Here is a 16,100-nt window from a genome sequence, read left to right as displayed (position 1 = left end):
TGTAAGCGTGAATAAACCTTCGGATGGTTCTAGCCCCCGGCCTTGGAGTCTTCCACCTGAAGCCCCAGATACTGTGGAGTAGAGATAAGCTGTTCCTGCTGCCCTGCCCACGTTGCTGGCTTATAGAATCCATGCATAGATTAAATGGTTGTTTGATGCCACAAGTTTTTGGGGTAATTTGTTATATGGCCATAGTAACTGGGACAATATTATTTTTCCTCCCATCTCAAAGGACTTTAATGTTGTCTTCATAAATGGCCATTTTTGAGCAGATGTTTAGTGTGGACCTACTAGAATTCAGCCCTGGAGATGCAAAGGTGAATGGAACATAATCTGTTTCTTTAAATGGCACCACAGCCAGAAGACTGTTAAATTGACCTGTTACTCTTATATGTGTAAAGATATTTCCAGAGAGACCCTCGTTGCTATGCTGGTGAGACCTAATAAAAGTTAGGGCCACTGAATCTAAGAAAACATTATATTACGCACTCGAGAGAAGGTGGCAGTATGGTTTCTCTAAAGCCCAGGCAGGCTAATAATTTGAAATTTTTTTATAGAGGTAAGCATGCATGTGAATAAAGAGAAGGACTTTATCTGGACTTTCAATGACCCTAATAAAGTCTGTACAGGTAGTTATTTTAAAGTCACAAAGGAATTAAAGGAATTTACACTGTGTATAAAGAACTATCTTAGCCAGTGTGGTGGAGTACACTTGTAGTCCTAACTACTAAGAAGGCTGAGGTGGAAGGGATCGTGTGTGGCCATGAATTTGAGGCTACAGTGAGCTATGACTACACCTGTAAATAGCCACTGCACTTCCAGCCTGGACGACATAGCGAGACCCTGTCTCTAAGAAAATTAAAAAAAAAAAAAAAAAAAAACTGTCTTAAAAAATAAAGTAGGGATAAAGCACCACTTCTATAATATTGGTAGAGTCACCAATAAGAAGTAAGGAATTCATGGTGAAACCTTGAGGTTTCCAGTGGCATTGTTATCCCAGGCTGTAACACACTAAATCCCTGGAGATGAACTGCAGGAAGACGTGGTGTGGCTCTTTGGTCAGAAAACCAACAGTGCATTTGATACAGGGAGGGTAAGAATGTGTTCAGAGTGATGTGAATGATATTTGCAGGGTGCTGAATCTGATCACATGAAGGTGTTCCTAGTGTGGCCATGGCCCTGCCGACTCTGTGTGCCGAGTGTTGTCAGAAAGAGTGTGGTAGAATGCTGTGTGGTGTTGTGGGGAAAAGATGGGACTTAGACCCTAGAGACCTGAGCTGGAGATGTGCCCCATCGTTTTACTGGTTTACCACTTGTGAGCCCCTTAACTTCTCCGAGGCTTTACTATCCATAAAGTGAGGCAGCTATACCTGCCTCAGCTCCTGAGTTCCTGTGGGGATCACAGGAGAGGATGAAAGTGAAAACTCTTGATACAATAACACAGCGTAGCTCCACACAGTGTTTTCTTACGGGAAACAAACTGAAAACACCCTACCTGAATGTAAAACTGGTGTCTCTGATCCTGCAATCATAGTTCGGTAGAGTTGTGGTCTTTGTTCTATCCCAAAGAAACTGGAGGGGATTGGGATAAGGGCCAGGGAAGAATAATTAAAGTAATCATGGTTGTATTAGGCTATTCTTATCGCTTTGGCCTATCTGGTGAATTTCTCATCCGGAAAGAGTGCTGAGAATCAGTTTATGATCAAGTCATAAAATCACGAAGTGAAAGGGCAGAACTAGAAGGTTGCCTGGTGAAATTTGGAAGAGTCAAGTCTAGGGTACCTAAACAGGACAGTGCTCCACAACCAGTACTAAATTTATGAAATTAATTATCCACAAGTAGTAATTAAGTTAAAATTCATAATTACTGTAGCTTCAAAAGAGTTTTAGGTGCGCTCCTGGACCTTCATCTGTTAGGACAAACTTAGATGTTGTGTGCCGTGCCTCTTCCTTTCACAGGGGGCGCCATCGCACTGCACTCTCCCACACTGCTCCTGGTGAGGGTCTGAGGCGGGATGTTGGGCTGAATGGCTGTGAGTCTGACCCTGTGTGGCAGTTTTTGAGAATTCTTAGCTGGACTATGGTGTCACTGAGTGGCCTGTATTTTCTGAGGCCCAGCTGTGTTAGGCGCCTCTGTAACACGGAGCTAGACAGTCTGCCCAGGTTGGAACTTGTCAGCCTTACTCGAAACACAGCCTGTCTCATGAATCAAATTTGCATTTACATCCTACCACAAACCACCTTCCAATCATACTTTGGAACCATGTTCAAACCCTGCCAAGGTGGTTTTGTCTTTAGTTTAAATTTGACTAACTTGTTAATGACAAAAGTCTATGCTAGTCGGGCTTTTGTTCTGACCACTTCCTAACTGGTTTATGTGTAGAGTGATTTTGTTACTCCTGTGATTTGGTTTTCTGATTTGTGTTATTTCTACTACGTAATTCTTCCGTCTTGGAATAAGGAGAGTTTTAGGTATGTATTGTTTACATACACGGTGTGTAAAATTTTTAACCTGATGAGTCACTATGAAACAGATTCTAAGGGGCTGTTATCATTAGTCCAGATTTAGCTTTTCAGAGAGAATTTAATTTAGTGTGTGTGATTTAATGAACTGAGATTTACAGTAAATTTAGATGCTTTTATAATTGTCACTTTTGTTTCAGTGGAAAATGAATGTTAACAGAAGGCTAGCCAAAATGTCTGTATTTAAAAAATGTTTAGGAAAAGGCATATAAAACAAAACAATTGTCCAGTGTTGGGTCAGTGATCAAACAATGTAAACTTAAAAACAAAACTAGATTCAAACATAGCTGGAAAGGATTTTAGAGGTCATATAGTTCAGTCCCTTCTTTCTGGTTAATCATGAGAAAAATGAGGTTCAAAGAGGTTAAATGACTTGCCCAAAGCCAGGCAGCTAGTTCCTGACAGAGCTGAAACTTGAACAGCAGTTTCTTACTGAAACTTGCCACTTCCTAATTAGTGGTTAAGGAGACACATTTTCACTTGGGTGGTGTTTTTTTGTTTTGTTTTTAGGTTTTACATTGAGGGGGGGATTAATATTTATTGAATCTCTACTAGTTGTTAAGTACTTTAAAAAATACATTAGCGGCCGGGCGCGGTGGCTCAAGCTTGTAATCCCAGCACTGTGGGAGGCCAAGACGGGCGGATCACGAGGTCAGGAGATCGAGACCATCCTGGCTAACACAAACCCCGTCTCCACTAAAAATACAAAAAAATTAGCCGGGCGTGGTGGCGGCGCCTGTAGTCCCAGCTACTCGGGAGGCTGAGGCAGGAGAATGGCGGGAACCCGGGAGGCGGAGCTTGCAGTGAGCCGAGATCGCGCCACTGCACTCCAACCTGGGCGACAGAGCGAGACTCCGCCTCAAAAAAAAAAAAAAAAAATACATTAGCTGGGCGTGGTGGCACATGCTTGTAGTTCCATCTCCTTAGGAAACTGAGGCTGGAGGTTCCCTTGAGCCCAGGAGTTCAAGTCCAACTTGGGCAACATAGCAAAACCTTGTCTCTAAAAAACAGATATATATTTCTTCATGTAATTCTTACATAGCCCTATGAAATACAGTCATGTGCCGCATAACAGCATTTTGGTCAGTGATGGACCACACTGTTGTTATATGATGGTAGTCCCATAAGATAATACTGTATTTTTACTTCACCTTTTCTATGTTAGCTACAAATACTTATTGTGTTACAATTGCCTACAGTATCCAGTAAAGTTACATACTGTAGTTTTCTAGCCTAGGAGCAAGAGGCTACACCACTTAGACTATGCCGTCTAGGTTTGTGTAAGTACATGCTGTGAGGTTCACACAGCAACAAAATTGCCTAACACTGCATATTAACAGCCCCACTTTACAGATTAGGAAACAGAGTGCAAGAAGGTTAATACCTTGCTCAAGGTCATGTGGTTAATATTAAAGCTGGCATTTGAGCCTTTCTGACCTGTTCCTGCTATGATTCCCACTGTGACTCCTAGTGATGGTAATTCTGATCTTTTCAGGGGTATGGGCAGTGGTGGTAGTTATCTTTGAAATGTATCTTTTTCAGACTTCTCACTCTGTAAAATATGTAATTAGACACAGATATGTGTAGAGTGGCCTTTCTCAGAAGACCCATAGCTCTTAGCAGTTGCTTGGCTAATCTTCATACCATCTCTGTAAGATAAACAGTGTTTTCTGGTTGGGTAGTTGAGGCCCAGATAGGCTCAGGGACTCACTCAGCGCCTTATCACAAACCCACATGGCCCAGCCCCCAGTTCCGTTCTTCGTCCTGTCTAGCATAGATTTCACCACTTTTGTTCTTTCCTGTCTTACACCAAGATTGTTTAAGTACTTCCCAAAAATAATGAGCCACGTGTGGGTGTGTTCGTTCTCCAGAATGAATCACTGTGAAAGAGGTTGTGAACTAAGGAAAGGAGCATAAGTATCTGGAAGCAGAGGCTCCTGACTCTTCAGTCCCTCTAATTGGTGGGCTCTGGAGTGAGTGCTTTTCTAAAAGGCAACTGTGGGTTTGGGCTTGTGTCTCACTGTGCTCAGAATAGTCCTCTCTTGAAGTTGTTACTTTTCCCTTCTTGCTTCCCAAAATAGAACCAATGTTGTTCTCTTTGTTGGACACCACAACACAAATATTGAGAGGTGTGCTTTCCATAGGGAACCCCTTTTAAAGTGCCTGAATGTCCCCACTGCCACAAAGGGGAATGGGAGTTAGCTTTCTTGAGTTAACAAGATTCCAGCGTGAGTAAAAGAGGTTTGGATCAAGTATTCTGAGACTTTCAGAAGTAAATGTAAAAGCAGAAAGAATAAGAGAGGGAGCAAACAAAGGTATTTGGAAGAGAAAATGAAGAGATTCCTTAGTCTTTTTTGTGTCTAAACGGGTTAGAATAAAAATTCAGGAGAAATTTACTTTTTAAAATCCCTTTTATGATTTTTTTTTTTTTTTTTTTTTTTTTTTTTTTTTTTTTTTTTTTTTTTGAGACGGAGTCTTGCTCTGTCACCCAGGCTGGAGTGCAGTGGCCGGATCTCAGCTCACTGCAAGCTCCGCCTCCCGGGTTCACGCCATTCTCCTGCCTCAGCCTCCCGAGTAGCTGGGACTACAGGCGCCTGCCACCTCGCCCGGCTAAGTTTTTGTATTTTTAGTAGAGACGGGGTTTCACTGTGTTAGCCAGGATGGTCTCGATCTCCTGACCTCGTGATCCGCCCGTCTCGTCCTCCCAAAGTGCTGGGATTACAGGCTTGAGCCACCGCGCCCGGCCAAAAATCTCTTTTATGATTTAGATCCTAGTCTAATGGGCACCTACTTTAAATGTTCTGACTTTAAGAAATACCACTACCCAAACTCTTAAGCAAGAGGCTGCATGTTTTGGAATTTCTCCCAGAAGAAAGGGATCTGATGAAACGTGAAAAAATACAACAGGCCATAAGTGAAGATCTGCACTGTCTACACTGTCTGTCCACCTGCCAGGACTGCCTCCTTGGTTTCCTTGGGTGGGACTAGCAAGGAATCGGCTCATTTATAGAAAGCCTGAGGAAGGAGGGGTTGGGCACTGAGATATTTAGAATCTGTCTTTGGATTTGAAAAGCCAAGAGATGACTTTCAGAATATTGGAGGAAGAGACAAAGATAGACTATGTATAGCCTAAATCAGTGAGTTATGACAGGGTAGCTTTTCATGGGACTGCCCATAAGTGTCTCATCTCCAGAGGCCACAGTGTGAATGCATTGCCACTTGTTATCCAGATAGTATTGACTGAGTGTGTGATCTGGGACTCGCTTGGGCCCCCACCACCTTCACCCCTCAATGTGTGAGTGCCTCCTTCAGCACTTCCGAGCCCCGACCTCAGTGTTCTAGTGGGCAAAGCAACACTCCTGCCCATGCCAAGAGGTCAGAGCTAGGTTAGTCTCTTGGAAGACAGTGTTGGGGAGAACCAACTGCTGCTGTCTGTGCTATTCTTGTTAGTTGAATAAATAAAGGATTTCAGATTCCAGGGCTGCTGAAGAGGCTTTCAGAGGCGCCAAATTCATTTGCAGTAATTTCCTGTCAAATGGGACACACTTATGTATGATACTTACCCAGCAAAACTCATTAATCCCAGAGGTGATTGTGTACACTGCCTGTTTGAAAAAAATTGTGTGTGCACACACTGGCATACATGAACGCATGTGCATGCTATCCAGGGGCCTTTCAGGATGGGTTAAATGTATTGAGCACTTTTAATGCATTATCTCACTTAGTTGTCACAATAACTTCACAAGGGAGGCACTCAAGTTCTCCTCTTTGGAGGATATCCTTTGTGCCCTCGTGAATGAGGGGCACCTGACTTGGACTACTAAAGGCAGGAGGACGATAATGGAGTGGTCAGGGAAAGCTTTTCAAAAGAAGTGACATTTGAGTTGAATTTTGAAGGATATGTAAGAATTAGGCAGGAAAAAAGCATTGCAGCAAAAGAATGTGTGAGAGCATGCATGCTGCAGGAAGCCGTGGGCGTGCTTGGTTCCTGCTGGGGGAGATAGGGCTGGTGATAGCTCCAGGAACCCTAGGTGGCTCTGCATGAAGTGGGGGGCAGCCCCACATTCTCCAAAAGGAAGATGCTTTCCTCTTGTCAGGCATCTCAATTTGAAGAAAAGGTAGTTCCTCTGTCTCTCACAGGCATAAAGTAGAGCACTTAGAGGATAATAGCGGAGCCTCAAAAGCTCAATAAACAGGTGAAGTTGTGCTCAGTTAAGGGTATCTGTTTGGCCCCATCTCTATAAAAACTGTTTTGGAACATCAAGTATGCTAACGGATTATATTCTAAGTTTGGAAAAGGACCTGCAAAGGATCTCACCATTGATGTCAATGTCTGCTCCCCAATTTCCTGCAGCTCTGCTGTGTGCGTGCACCAGCTGCCTCCAGGCCAACTACACGTGTGAGACAGATGGGGCCTGCATGGTTTCCATTTTCAATCTGGATGGGATGGAGCACCATGTGCGCACCTGCATCCCCAAAGTGGAGCTGGTCCCTGCCGGGAAGCCCTTCTACTGCCTGAGCTCAGAGGACCTGCGCAACACCCACTGCTGCTACACTGACTACTGCAACAGGATCGACTTGAGGGTGCCCAGTGGTGAGTGCATGCCCTTGTTGGACTAGTGGCTCAGCTTGGAGGTAGGGTACCCCGTCGCTTCATTTTTTTCTACTCTTGCCCACTTGCTTGGTTTGACGATAAAGATGCCTTTCGGATGCTCCTGAAGGTGACAAAGGCTGGGGTTTCTCAGGAGTTGCTTTTGTAGATTAGAGGGGGAGGAAGCAGATTTTCAAGTTAGTCCCAGAGGTGCCAGCAGTGTTTTGAGTAGTGGCTGAGCAGCCATAGGCAGTGGTGAGGAGTGGAAGAACCAGGCAGGGATCCCCGCGGGAGGATGTGGGACTGATCCGGAAAGAGATGGCCCTAGAGCTGAGCAAAGGTGACTCCTCAAGAGAGGATGGTGGTCAGATGTGAGAAGGGACCAGAATAGAAAAAGGCCAGTAACCAAAGCTGAGAAGCACCACATACCACCCTTTTGCAAATCTTCCATTCAGGAGAAGGAGAGAAACTAGAGTGGAGCTTAGGGGAGCTGTGGAAAGTTAAAGAGCAGAAACAGGCATCTGTGTAGGGGCCTGAGGCGGGGATAGTATCATGAAATGCGTGAGATTACAAAGTGGGTTGTGGCTTTGACTGGAAAGAGGTGCCTTAACTAAAGAAGTTGGGCATTTGAGAGCATCTAGGCAGACAGACTAGCCCAGGAAGATCAGAGAGATCAAGGGAGCCTGAACATGTCAACAGGGAAAGGGTTCTTTTTCACTCTTCACTTTGAGGGAGGTGTTTTTACTCTTTCCCTTGTTTTTACTTCTCATTCTTTCCCTCTCCTCTCTCACTTGACCCAGGTCACCTCAAGGAGCCTGAGCACCCGTCCATGTGGGGCCCAGTGGAGCTGGTAGGCATCATCGCCGGCCCGGTGTTCCTCCTGTTCCTCATCATCATCATTGTTTTCCTTGTCATTAACTATCATCAGCGTGTCTATCACAACCGCCAGAGACTGGACATGGAAGATCCCTCATGTGAGATGTGTCTCTCCAAAGACAAGACGCTCCAGGATCTTGTCTACGATCTCTCCACCTCAGGGTCTGGCTCAGGTACTGAGTTCTCCAGGGCATCGTGTCTGTGGTTGACTTTAATCAGTTTCCCAGAAGGATAGAGTGCTTATAGAGAAGGCTGGAGGCACTGCATTTGTTTCTGCCAGCATTGAGTCATTTGGTTTCCTAGTTCCCCTTCTTTTGGAGTCTGACGTGTAATAAGATAAGATAATGGGTTCACAGAAAATCTCTCATTCCCTGGGATTCCCAAGTTCTAGTACACAATTATCCACTACAGAAGTTCTGCCTCTCTAAGCTTTGCAACTGTACGTACATCTATTAAAATTTAGCTGGTTCCACCTGAGCAGTGGAGTGCTCAATTTCAGGGCCCCTTTTGAGAAACAGGAGTGTGCCAGATTCCTGTGAGGTGGTGACAGCTAATCATTGATCTCTGAGCAACCACAAGGGGAGTTTAAGGACATCCAGTAAAGCTTAGAGTTGGGATTTGGTGAATCATTGACTTGTACCAGTTGCCCAAGGGTTTTTGGTGGGGGTGAAAATAAAGGCAGTGTGGGCCTCCAGCATAGCATCAGCACTATTTCCTGTACTGCCTTTTGTTGACCAAGTCTTTCTCAGATGTGGAAAATGAACCAAACACTAGACCTTGGCATAAGACGAGAATTTAGGATAAAAGGGCTTGGGGTTGTTTAGGTCTCAGGGTATATAGCTCAGCTAGTTGTTAAATGTGAACATGAATGCAGAAGAATTTTTTTACTTACTTACTTATTTATTTATTTAGAAACAGAGTCTTGCTCTGTTTCTCAGGCAGCAGTGCAGTGGCACAGTCTCTGCTAACTGAAACCTCCGCCTGCCAGGTTCAAGTGATTCTCCTGCCTCAGCCTCCTGAGTAGCTGGGATTACAGGCATGCACCACTACAGCAGCTAATTTTTGTATTTTTAGTAGAGACAAGGTTTCGCCACGTCGGCCAGGCTGGTCATATGTTCTTGACCTCAAGTGATCCACCCACCTCGCAAAGAATTTTTTTAATGAAGATAAACCATTATTTTTGTGACAGTGGTATTGCGTTCCTTTTTTTTATTTTTTATTTTTTATTTTTTAGATATGGTCTCACTCTGTTGTTGCCCAGGCTGCAGTGCCATGGTGCAATCACAGCTCACTGCAGCCTCAACCTCCTGGGCTCAAGAGATCCTCCACCTTAGTCTCCTGAGTAGCTGAGATGTCAGGCATGTGCCACCAAGCCTGGCAATTTTTTTTTTTTAATTTTTGTGGAAGGTCTCACTTTGTTGCCCAGGCTAGTCTCAAATTCTTGACTTCAAGTCCGTTCTTATCAAAGAAAAATCATCCACAAACATCACTGTTGCCATTCTAGCTACAACACAGAGGATCTTATTTGTGAGAACTTTTGCATGTTTTTATATGTTTCCTTGACGTGGGACAAGACTATTGTTCTGTGGGGAAATTATGCCGTCAGTCATGCCCAGACATTCTGCTTGACACGGGAGTACTTTGAGCTGTGACATCTCCTGAATTTCAGTGGCTTTGCTTTTATTAAGCTCTGCAGTAGAGAGCACCAAAATGATGGATGTATTTAAAAGCTGCATATTTTTAGAAACAGTAGAAATCTAGGGCTCGTTCCTTGTTGAAAGAGGTAGGGCAGTGGTTAGAACCTCCTGGCTAACTGTGGGAATTGATTTGCTGCTAGAGGAGGGTAAATTGGGTTTTCCAAAGTATTTTTAAGACCCAGACCAGCTGAAACAAGGGAAGGGCCATGGTAGTTGTTTAGTCATCTGTAGCAAAATGTTTAATAACTATTTCTCTCTGAGTGGTTTAGTATATTCTTCATTCAGAATATGCAGAGCTTCCAAGGTGTTAGGTTTCTAATGATGTGGTTTTTTTTTTTTTTTTGAGACAGAGTCTTGCTCTGTCGCCCAGGCTGGGGTGCAGTGAACGGATCTCAGCTCACTGCAAGCTCCGCCTCCCAGGTTTAGACCATTCTCCTGCCTCAGCCTCCCGAGTAGCTGGGACTACAGGCGCCCGCCACCTCGCCCGGCTAGTTTTTTGTATTTTTTAGTAGAGACGGGGTTTCATTGTGTTAGCCAGGATGGTCTCGATCTCCTGACCTCGTGATCCGCCCGTCTCGGCCTCCCAAAGTGCTGGGATTACAGGCTTGAGCCACCGCGCCCGGCCATGATGTGGTTTTTAAAGTAGTAAGTCCATGCTGCTCATATGACTTTCAATTCATTTAAATAAGTATATACTGAATACCTTCTGGGTGATATAGTTTTAGACAGATTAGAAAGAGGCTGACCTGGCTGGGCGCAGTGGCTCACATCTGTAATCCCAACACTTTGGGAGGCCGAGGCAGGCGGATCACGAGGTCTGGAGATCCAGACCATCCTGGCTAACACGGTGAAACCCCGTCTCTACTAAAAATACAAAAAATCAGCCGGGCGTGGTGACGGGCGCCTGTAGTCCCAGCTACTCGGGAGGCTGAGGAGAATGGTGTGAACCTCGGAGGCGGAGCTTGCAGTGAGCCGAAATCACGCCACTACACTCCAGCCTGGGTGACAGAGGCGAGACTCTGTCTCAAAAAAAAAAAAAAAAGTCTGACTCGGGGATTGGATCAGAGAGACAGGAATTGTTGGGAAGAGTCTCACAGAGGAGGGCACATTTAAAGGTGTCTTGAGGCTGGGCAGCCACACCTATAATCCCAGCACTTTGGGAGGCCGGGGTGGGCAGATCACATGAGGTCAAAAGTTCGAGACCAGCCTGACTAACATGGTGAAACCTCGTCTCCACTAAATACAAAATATTAACCGGGTGTAGTGGCGCATGCCTGTAATTCCAGCTACTCGGGAAACTGAGGCAGGAGAATTGCTTGAACCTGGGAGGCAGAGGCTTCAGTGAGCCCAGATCATGCCATTGCACTCCAGCCTGGGCAACAAGAGCAAAGCTCCGTCTCAAAAAACAAAACAAAAGGCCGGTCACAGTGACTCACACCTGTAATCCCAGCACTTTGGGAGGCCGAGGTGGGTAGATCACCTCAGGTCAGGAGTTCGAGACCAGCCTGAGCAACATGATGAAACCCCCATCTCTACTAAAAATACAAAAATTAGCTGGGTGTGGCGGCGGGCACCTGTAATCCCAGCTACTTTGAAGGCTGAGGCAGGAGAATTGCATGAACCTAGGAGGTGGAGGTTGCAGTGAGCCGAAATCATACCATTGCATTCCAGCCTGAGTGACAGAGCGAGATTCCATCTCAAAAAAAATAAAATAAAAAAGGAGTCTTAAAGAATGAGTTGGAATTTTAAATTTAAGAGAGGCAAGAGGGCAAAGAACATTCCAGACCAATGAAAATATCTTCAGTAAAAAGACAAAGACATGAAAGTCCACTGTATGTTTAAAGAACCTTTATGATAAGGAGACCAGCATGATGTGCTTGTGCTAGGGAAGCAGGGGGAAGTCAGGCTGGCCCGGGTGTAGAGGACCTTGAGGGCTGACCTTTATCTTATAGGTAAGGGGCTTCTACTGAAAGTTTCCATGTGGGAAACGAATGTTCATTTTTTCCTTTGGAAGGAATTCTGGCAGTGGTGTGGAGGATGAATTCATTCACTACCAGCCTTCTTTTGGGAAGGGTGCGGTGAGGCGGGTTGTGTGTGGGTGCACAGGGCAAGAGCAGGCTGAGATGGGAGGCAAAAGACCTGTTGGAAGTCTTTTAGAGAAGGTCCAAAAGTAGGACAGGCGGACAGAGATGGAGAGGCGGGGGCTAATTTGAGAAACATTTTGGTGGTTCTATACTGTTGTCATTAAAAGCATAGATTATAGAGTCAGACAGTCCTAGATTTTAAGCCCTGCTTTGCTACTTAACTGCTTGTATGAATTTGAATATTACGTAACCTCCTCTTTGAGCCTTAGTTTTCTTGTTTATAAAATGGGGATGATAACAGTGCCTTACCTTCCAGGTGGTTTGGGGAAGTGAGATAATTTATGTAAAGCCCTTAGCATGGAGCCTAATGCATAGTAAGCATGCAGTAAATGGTAGTTCCCATCTACCAGACCTAGGGATTAATGATATATTTATTAATTTGGGGGTGGGAGTAAGAGAGTTAAAGAGTCAGTTGTGATGGTAAGGGTGATTAGATACATAGAGACACATTGAATGAGTCACATGAAGCAATGTTGAGTTTTATAAAGACAGTAAAATTAATCTTAGACTAAACATAGATAGTCCTCCATTCTACCTCTGGAGTTGTGCTTGGGAGCAGAGCTTTGCTCTCTTTGGAGGTGGGAACCCGTGGGCCTCACAGCACTGCCCTCTAGTGGCTAATAAGCAGAACAGCCAGAAGGTGGCCCCCAGCACATGAGCCTCCAGTTTCATGTTCTCTGCCCTCTTTCCTTCCTGCACCAAAATAAAGCAGATGTGGGTAGATCGGCCCACAGGTGGCTGGCTGAAGAGTCGGTAAATCTGGTCAAACATTTACGTTCAAATCTATCATCTATGCTTACTGAGAGGAGAAATTGCGTAGATAAGGAGTAGCTAATCATACACGTTTCCCATTTGTGTTCACTCTTTGCCCATCTCTCCGCCTGGCTCAGCCCTCTGGTAGATTACCTGGAAACGTGCAGGAGCAGCAGCAGCTCTCCCTGGTTAATGCACCAGTGTAGGATGAAGACACCATGTTAAGGGTCTTTCCATTGTGCCAATTAGTGTGGGAGTTGGAAAATTTGTCAAATTTGCAGTGTCAGGTTTCTTCCCATTCTTTGGTCCACAGGGTTACCTCTCTTTGTCCAGCGCACAGTGGCCCGAACCATCGTTTTACAAGAGATTATTGGCAAGGGTCGGTTTGGGGAAGTATGGCGCGGCCGCTGGAGGGGTGGTGATGTGGCTGTGAAAATATTCTCTTCTCGTGAAGAACGGTCTTGGTTCCGGGAAGCGGAGATATACCAGACGGTCATGCTGCGCCATGAAAACATCCTTGGATTTATTGCCGCTGACAATAAAGGTAAGGGCTGGGCTTGGATACAGCATTCCCAGATGGAGGATGCCAGAGAAAGTGCATAGCTATGGGATGCACAGCTCTGTTTGCCTTCATCATTGTAACCTGTAGAAAGAGAACTTGAATAAGGTCAAGGTTTCCACGCTTTTCTTAAGGCGTGGAGCCTTTTATTCCATGAAAAGCTTATACAGAAATCCAGGTTATCAAGCAAATAAACAAGGAGTTCTTACTCAGATAAACAAGATACATCCCCTCACCCTACCTGCTTAATTTCTCTTTCTCCACTCTCCCAAACCCACCTCCAGTGTAGTTCCTGCAGGGGGTTCCGTAAGCTTATTTTGAAAATCACTGTGATGGGCTGGGCACGGTGGTTCACGCATGTAATCCCAGCACTGTGGGAGGCCGAGGCAGGCAGATCTCTTGAGGTCAGGAGTTCGTGACCAGCCTGGCCAACGTGTTGAAACCCCATCTCTACTAAAAATACAAAAATGAGCTGGGCATGGTGACACGCACCTGTAATCCCAGCTACTCAGGAGGCTGAGGCAGGCCAATTGCTTGAACCCAGGAGGTGGAGGTTGCAGTGAGCTGGAGGTTGCAGTGAGCTGAGGTCGCGCCACTGCACTCCAGCCTGCGTGACAGAGTGAGACTCTGTCTCAAAAAAAAAGAAAAAAGAAAGAAAATCACTACGATGAGGAATTGTGGCCTCAACCCTGGCAGGGAAGGATAACGACAGAAAAGCCTGTAGTCCACAAAGTGTCGCCTGGTGGCCTTCAGACTCCGCTCTTGGTCAGTCCTGTCCCTGAGGATTCTTCTTTCCTTCTTCCTATCCCTTTTATTGCTTTAGTTTTTGAGTCTTTTATGTGCCAGGCACCTCCCTATGTTTGAGGACATCATCGACTAGCAAAGCACGACGAGTAAGGGTGATTAGAGGAGGTAAACATGAGTTGTTCTGTTGAGCACAAATTGGGGCTGACTCACACCTGAGCCCGATAGAGACAAAGGTGGCAAGAGTTCAGGAAGAAAAACCTTCCTTGCAGGGAAGGGCACTGCAGACCTGTGCGAAGTTGAGGTGTTTGGGGCCCTGCAAGTAACTTGGATGGCTGTGGGTGGAGAGACAGGCAGAGGCCAGATTGTGAGGGGCCTTTCTGAGAGAATTGTATTCCATTCTGAAGATAGTGGGTAGTAATTATAATTTCTTTCATTAATTCTATAACATTTATTGATTGCTGTGGGCCAGACCTCTGCTGGCTGCTTGGACCATCACGCATAAGAGCAAGACACAGTCCCTCCCCTCACAGAGCTCCCAGGAAGAAGGGGAAGTGGCACCCAGAGTGCAGAGAGGATGCCATGAATGGCTGGTTCACATTGTGGAAGGGTCTCTCTAGCAGTTGTGACATGGCTTGCTCCTGTGGCACAGTGCAATTTAGAAGTTAGTGTCTAAAACACTATCACCTTTTGGTAAAGTTTAAATCTTACATGTTTTAAAAGGATCAAATCATGTCTTCAAACGTATTGGGAGGGCGCTCAGGATTTTGGGACTGGTTAGAGTGCGAGAAGCAGTGTGTTGGGTGGGCCCCTTGTTTGTGATAAGAGAAGCGAAGATGTGTGTGTTTCCAGGATCCATTCCCTTTATTGATTCTGGCAGCTTGTGTGGGTAGGGATCTGGCTTTCAAAACCCACATTAAGGCCAGGGAAGGGGAACAATCGGACTCCCTCGTTCTTGCCTTTTTAACATGGTGTATATATAGTATGGTGCCCTGGAATCAGCGCCAGCCTGGAATTTTGGAGATTTCAACTCAATTTCCAATCTTCCTATTGACAATGGTGTGGCTTAATTCGATTCCTGGCTTTGGTGTTTCTTTTTCTCCCTCCTCCTGCTCTCCTCCTCCTTGCTGTCCCTAGTGTAAAAGAGAAAATAAAGTGTATGCACTCTACCTTCCATTGCTCCTCTGAAGGATGAGATGCCTCTCTGGGAATACTTGGAAGTGGGCTGTTCATGCACTGAAAAGCATTTTTTGGCCTGGAATCCAGTAATGCATAAAGGAGATCTTTCCTTCTCACAGAAATACCATAGCCTGGTAAGAACAACAGACTGAAAAGAAACATTACAGATGAGACAGGTGCTGTGTTTGGGCTGTGTTCAGAGGATCGCTGGGACACAGGAGGCCCTCCAAGGCTTTCCTGCTTGGTGGTGGTAGATCCAGCTCATTGTGGTTCTCCTGTGCCCATGAGCAAGTCTTGGTCAGGATCAAAGCAGTGCTGCAGACAAAGCTGGTGATAGCTGTTACTTTCCCTAGGCATATGCCTCCTCTTTCCTGAGTATTTCATACTTCTAATTTGACATAATGTTCAGAATCCTACAGCTCACCTAAAAGAAATCAGGAGCCGTCCTAAGAAAGAAATGGTGTCCCCTGTCCTTACTGAGGTCCCAAACTGGTAGACCACTATAAATGAAAGGACGCTAGATGGGGCGTTAGGGGGCGTGGAGGTGGGAAATGTGAATTTGGGAGTCTAACTGGATTTTGTATTGTACACACTCATCCTTACCAACTTTCACCGTTTCGCTGATAGTTACGCATTTTCTGGAACTCGTGTGGTTCTCTGCAGATAATGGCACCTGGACACAGCTGTGGCTCGTTTCTGACTATCATGAGCACGGGTCCCTGTTTGATTATCTGAACCGGTACACAGTGACAATTGAGGGGATGATTAAGCTGGCCTTGTCTGCTGCTAGTGGGCTGGCACACCTGCACATGGAGATTGTGGGCACCCAAGGTGAGTGGACTAGCGCAGGAGCAGCAAAGTGACATAGGCATGAAAGGTCCGCATCATCCTGATTTAGTTCCTAGAATTTCTTTTCACTGAGGAAGTTGGGGCTGGACCTCAGGAACTCTAGTTTAATTTAAAGGAAAGGAGGTTTGAGCTTCACTTAAATGAGGTATCTACAGGGTGTTCCCTTCACCTCTGTCTTTAGAACT

At 45.4% G+C, this 16,100-nt stretch overlaps 1 protein-coding gene across 3 annotated transcripts in view; it reads left to right on the top strand.

Annotated features, from left to right (window-relative positions):
• The window catches only part of LOC105474334 (activin A receptor type 1B), a 46,633-nt gene that overhangs the window by 17,915 nt on the left and 12,618 nt on the right, over positions 1-16,100 (top strand). For 2 of the 3 annotated variants that reach the window (XM_024790549.2, XM_024790551.2), the window contains exons 2-5: positions 6,878-7,117; positions 7,915-8,163; positions 12,898-13,128; positions 15,730-15,897. In XM_024790549.2, the coding sequence (XP_024646317.2) occupies positions 6,878-7,117; positions 7,915-8,163; positions 12,898-13,128; positions 15,730-15,897 (888 nt within the window). Of the gene's footprint in view, positions 1-2,076; positions 2,473-6,877; positions 7,118-7,914; positions 8,164-12,897; positions 13,129-15,729; positions 15,898-16,100 lie in introns of those variants that run through there. The other variant, XM_024790550.2, reaches the window with a different exon arrangement.

The sequence above is a fragment of the Macaca nemestrina genome, chromosome 10 (genome assembly GCF_043159975.1).
Source record: "Macaca nemestrina isolate mMacNem1 chromosome 10, mMacNem.hap1, whole genome shotgun sequence".
Taxonomy (NCBI): domain Eukaryota; kingdom Metazoa; phylum Chordata; class Mammalia; order Primates; family Cercopithecidae; genus Macaca; species Macaca nemestrina.
This window is presented reverse-complemented; position numbering and strand designations above follow the sequence as displayed.